The sequence below is a fragment of the Tupaia chinensis genome, unplaced genomic scaffold (genome assembly GCF_000334495.1).
Source record: "Tupaia chinensis unplaced genomic scaffold, TupChi_1.0 Scaffold000377_2, whole genome shotgun sequence".
Lineage (NCBI taxonomy): Eukaryota > Metazoa > Chordata > Mammalia > Scandentia > Tupaiidae > Tupaia > Tupaia belangeri.
Window position 1 is genome coordinate 1,990,599 of NW_006159876.1, and position 5,705 is coordinate 1,996,303.

General features: G+C 58.6%; 1 protein-coding gene across 1 annotated transcript in view; it reads right to left on the reverse strand.

The window, feature by feature from the left end:
* Positions 1-30: 30 nt before the first annotated feature.
* The window catches only part of SMAD3 (SMAD family member 3), a 130,736-nt gene continuing 125,061 nt past the window's right edge, over positions 31-5,705 (reverse strand). The window contains exons 8-9 of the mRNA XM_006153483.3: positions 3,157-3,301; positions 31-323 (exon numbers count right to left, since the gene is read on the reverse strand). Of these exons, the coding sequence (XP_006153545.1) occupies positions 200-323; positions 3,157-3,301 (269 nt within the window). The 3' untranslated portion in view covers positions 31-199. The remainder of the gene's footprint in view (positions 324-3,156; positions 3,302-5,705) is intronic.

The window sequence follows — 5,705 nt, forward strand, 5'->3', positions numbered from 1 at the left end:
CAGCAGGCACAGCTGTCGGTAAGATCCACCTCTGGGTTTGCTTTTATGCTTTGGGAAACAGGTTGGTGCCACTTTAGTTGAGGGAGAAATATCTCCTCTTCTGTGACCACAATGGGGTGAGTAGTATTGGGATGTCTCCACCTCCTAAATGGCCATTTACCTCACCCCTCCCCGCCCTCCCCCTTCAGACCGAGTGTCCTTAAGACACGCTGGAACAGCGGATGCTTGGGGAGCCCATCTGGGTGAGGACCTTGTCAAGCCACTGCAGAGGCCCGTTCAGGTGCAGCTCGATCCAGCAGGGGGTGCTGGTCACTGTCTGTCTCCTGCAAGAAACAGGGAGAAAGGTGGGGTAGGGGGACTTCAAAAATGCCCTGAGGGACAAACTAGTCAGAACTTCCAGCTTCGGCGAAGCCAGAGTTACATCCTGTTAGACGCTGCCCCAAAGGACATGCCAACACCTGGCTGAAACTGCCGGACCAACTCCTCCAAGCAGGGAGGACTTGAAAACGCCCCTCGGAGTCAAGGAGTGGGCCTCAAAGCGTCACACATGTGAGGTCAGTTCCATGGGACCCCAGAGGCCCACCGGTGACCCCAGTCTCAGCAAAGGCCTCCTTGGCTCTCCTCTGTACAGACGGGTACCTGCCACCCCATCCCCCCAGCCCAGCCTGCCCTGCCGGTGGGTCGCGACACACGCGTCGTTCTAATCAAGGGGTGTTCTACAGAACGCCGACAGAGCCCACATGCCTTCAGCTCCCAGTGTGCTGATATAACCCCCACCTACGGCCTTATTTTGGAAAATCTTACAAGCAGAGCGAGCCATGGAACAATGACTGGAAAAACCAAGGCACACACGTTTCTTCTCCCCGCGGCGCTTTGTCTAACTCGGGCTGGCTCACGGCGCAGCTTGCCGGCGGGCTCCCAGCGGCCTCAGCCCAGAAAAGGCTTATCTGCTCCGGCCGGGGAGCCCTGGTGCCAGCTGGAGGGGAGCAGCGTGGGCCCCAGGCCCTGCTCTCCGCCACCTCGCAGAGAGGAGGGTGAAACCTTACCCCTTGGCTGGAAGGCAGGAGGAGGGCAAGGCTGTTCTGGGAAGGGGCCGCACCCCCCGCTCTACTGCCATGCAGTGCTGCCAGGCGTCGGTGACGCGGTGGGCCGCCCGGACGGCTGTGCTGGCGGTACGTCCGCACTGAGGCGGTCTCCGCAGGGAAAGGCTTCTGCCACCCAGGAGCCTCTTGCCAGCACTCCGCTGGAGGCTGTGAAGATGCCCGAGGCCAGGGCCATTTTCCTGTGGCCACCACCCTGCATGCTTGGCCTATGCCGCATCTGAGAAACGCGTCCGCCTGAGCAGGGAGCCCTCGGGCAGCCCTCGGGACTGCAGTGCGGTGTGAAGACAGCGACAGTCTTCCCCCTCGCACCGAGGTCCGTCCTGGACCATCTCCCTCCCCCACGCCAGCAGTCACCATCTTCCAACCCTTTGCTCTTGTTCCCTAAATGGTGGAGCCAGGGCTCAAGGTTGCGAACACGTCTCTGCGGCTGGGCCTTGGCCGACATGCTGCGGTTGTCCTTTCTCCTGCGGTCTGACCACTCTGCCCAACCAGGCACCCCCAGACGTCCAAAAACCCCGGAGGCCACGGTGCTGTGTTCCCCGGCACCAGGGGGCCGACCCAGAACGGCAGCCGAGATTCGGTAACTGGAAGAGGAGGGTTTTACAGACGAAGCCCTCTAATGAGAATCCGACTTTCCATAAGTCATGCTCATCTGCCTTTCATTAGCCGCCGTGGCCCCGAGCCAAAACTGAAATGGGCTTGGCCCGAGTGCAGAGCGACTGCAAAACAAGATGGATTCCAAACATCTGGAAAAGTGGAGAGGGGGAGCGCGGCCTGCGAGGCACTGGCTCTGGCCGACGTGGGTACCTCTGCGTCTGCCCTGGGAGCTGGGCCGGGGAGCGGGGCGGCAGCCCACAGCCCTGCCTCCTGGGAAACTTGTCCGCAAGGAAATAAAAGGGACTGGTTCTCTAGACCCAAACCAGAAAGGGCTGAGACTCGATGGGGCAGGCCAGGTAGACCAACCGTAGAGGCCACGTTTAAACCAGGTCTGGGATTCTCAAACCCAAACCACAGCTCTTCTAAGCAAGTAAGCTGGGTTCCTTTGTTATGACCCAATCTCCTCCCTCTTTCTTGATTCTCAGTTATTTACTTTTCCTTTTTGGAGAGATTTTTGCTATGGGGAGCGTGTGCTCACCAGAAGAGACAGAAAGAAAATGAGAAATCATCCCCCGCCCCACTCAGGGGGAAACGGCCATGCCAAAATCCTCCAATCTCCTCTCACAATTTTAGGCACACATGCCTGGCGGTGAGTTTTAAGCCACCAGGTCCAGGACTCGAAACCACAGTCACCTACAAGGGAGTCCAGTGACGTAACTGTTAAACCATCTACTGTACTGGTCCCCTCAATTTGTTTTCTAAAGGTTTTTGCAACAGGGTGCATGCGCTCACCCCGGGGGAGAGAGGTAGGGAGAGGGAAAGTGAGAAATCACCCCCCAGGGGTATGGCCACACTTCAATCCCTTCTCCTCCATTCTCCTCTCGGGATCTTGGGCACACACGCACACGCGCCCAGCGTGAGTTTTAAGCCACCAGGTCCAGGACTCAAACCCCAGCCCCCCAGGTGGGAGTCCAGTGCCTTAACCACCATGCCACTTGGCCCCAATTCTTAGTTTTAATTTCCTAGATCCTCAGGGTCACCAGGGTCCCTGAGTCAGAGTTGGAGTCCCAGAGGAGGGCAGGAACCTTGAGACGAAAGCTTAACTTCCTGGAAAGGGTTATTCTAAAACCATCTGTCCCAAACAAAGAATGAGGAAGGAGCCCAGAGGGCATGGTTGTAGGCTCAGCCTCCGCACTAACCACGTGACCGCAGGCAAGTCACTTTCCCTCCCCTGGCCCTTCCGCTGCCTGTACACCAGGGATGCTGCTAATGTCCCAGCCAGGGCTGCGTGAGAGTGACACCCAACGTCCAGCGCTCATGCACTTGAGACACGCTGCTCACGCTTCCTGATCAGCTGGAGCTGACTTGGCTCCTCCCCCCACCAGGCCGTGCCCTTCCCTGACCGTGGGTCTCTGCTCTTGCTCTGGGTCCCTGGTGCAGATGGCGTGCGACTGACCTGTACTCGGCTCCCCAGCCTTTGACGAAGCTCATGCGGATGGTGCACATGCGCGTCAGCTGGTAGACGGCTTCGAAGCCCTGGTTGACGGACTGCGCCAAGAGGGCGGCGAACTCCTGGTTGTTGAAGATCTTCAGGTTGCACCCTGCCCGTGGGAGGACGAGGGATGGAAGAGTGTATGAGTCCCATGCTCCCCTCTGGACCCATGATCCCTGGGTCCCTCCAAATGGCTTCTTCCGCCTGGCACATGGTAGTTGGGTGCGTCAGCCACACACCCATGCTCAGTACCCTGATGGACAGCCTCGGCTGCCCTTGACTCTCACCTGCTAACATGGAGGAGCAGCTGACAGGCTGAGGGGGAGGTCAAGGCTGGCCCTACAGCTATGAGTGCCGAGTGCGGAGAAGGAAGCCTGCCATGAGGGACACTGAGAACAAGGGTGATGGCTGGGGGCGGGCCTTGCCCCAGGCAAGAACCCTGCCAAAGCAGGACAAGGTGGGAGCAGAGAGAGGTCTGAGCAAGCAGCCCAGGCTGCACTGGGAACTGCTCTTGCCATTCGACGGCGGGGGTACCAGAGAGGGGAGGCTCCTGGCTGCCATTCCGACAGGAAGCTCAACAGAGGGTCCAGGGCCCCTTCCACCCCGGTTCCTCCCATGGATGCACCTCCTGCTGGGGTGGAGGGAGTGATGGGGCCAGGGGTGGTGTCTGGGCACGGGCTGGGCCCAGCTGATGTTTGCAACAAGGTGAGGGGGTGCATCTAATCCTGCAGACAGTAAAACTAGGGACAGGCACAAATAAAGGTTCAAACAAACCTTGTCTGAAGTCCTGCTGCCTGAGTGCCAGGAATGTGTCAGCCAGAAAATTAAAGACAAAAGCACATGCCAGAAAGAACGAGAAGGTGACCTGGGGTGACACTTGCGAACAGGCCAACCCTGGGCTATGGGACTCTGGGCAGGGTCACGCTCTCCTTGCGACCCTGTGTCCGTGTCTGCTCTGTAACACGGGGGCTGGCCTCTGAGGTCTTGCCAGCGCTGACATTCTGCGAGCTGACAAATAACTGCAGAGCCAACTTGGCCTCACCGAAAGGGGTGGGGTGGGGAGGGAGCAGGCAGGGTGCCAAGAATGCAACCGAGCTTCCTCTTCTCATTCTCCCCAGGAGGAAGTGAGGTGGTCAGCCCCACTGGGCCTGGCCCCCAGCAGAGACAAGACACAGGAGAGAGCCGGACCCTCAGTCCTCAGCTCCTTCCTGGCTTGGTCACTTCCCAGCTGTGTGTCCTTGGGCAGGTGGCTTAACCTCTCTGAAAGTGTCTCCTCAAAACGTCTTCCCTACAGGGCCAGCAAACCTGGAGAGGCTAAAGGAAATCCCAGCTATGAAGCTCTCTGTAAATGCAACCGCGAAGGGCTCCACAAGCGCGGACCGCTCTTAGCATGTCTGACTCCGGTTCACCCTGCCACCGCCCCACCACGAAGGCGGGGAAGGACACACCGCATGTGTGCTATGGGCAAGCCCTGACGCAGGTCACGTGCTCGACCAGCCAGTCACGGCCCACAGTTGCATGCTCAGTGGCTGAGCTTTCTCCTGGGCTGTTTTCTCTTTCATGGTGGAGTACCCCGTGCATGCACGAGGCAGAGAGCAGTGCCCTGATGGGGTCTCCGCACACCATCACCCCCTTTCCCTAGCCCTCTAGCTCCTCAGGATCCAGGGTGCCCAAACCCACCAGGAGTGTTCTCACGTCAGCCCAGGGATCCGAACCCGCAGTCGGCTGCACGGCTTCCAGCCCCACAGGCAGCTGCGTTACTGCTGCACCACAGCGGCTGGGCGGCCTTGGGCCTGGTGTTTGATGTAAGGAGCTGTAGGTGGGATGAGCCTCCTCCTGGTCTTGCTGCCCAGGCCCAGCCCTGTCCAAACCACCCTCGGGGTCAGGTAGTCCACACCTTCCTGGGGTACAGGTGGGAGGCCTCAGTCCTATAGCAGGTCCCCAGAATAAAACCAGAACTTGCGTATGTACATGCATGGCCTGGTCCTATCACAGTTTCCCCCCCCAGTTTGCTCTCTGGCACTCACCCTGACCAGAGACAGACACAGTAAAGGGAAAGTGAGAAACCACCCCTAGGAGGTGGCCACAGTGCAATCCCTTCTCTATTCTCCTACTGGGATTCAGGGCACACATGCCTGGCATATTTTTCAAGCCACTGGGTCCCTGACTCAAACCATGCAGTCAGCCGCCCAGTTCCCCCAGCCACCAGGCCACCTGCTGACCCCTGCCGTGTTTTCTGAACACTGCCCTCTTCCAGCCAAGTGCTGCTCACGCATGCCCTGCCCTCCATCACCTCTGGCCTTGGCCCTCGTGGGCTCCACCCCCGTCTCCCCTTTGCCCAGTGCCTACCCATCCCTCAAGGCCCTAATGCCTTCTCCTCTGGGAAGCCTTCCTTGTTCCATCCCAACAGTTAAATGTGCTTTCTTTCTTTTTCTTTTTCTTTTTCTTTTTTTTTTTAGAGGTTTTTGCTATAGGGCATGTGCACTCGCCAGAGAGACATAGAGACAGAAAGC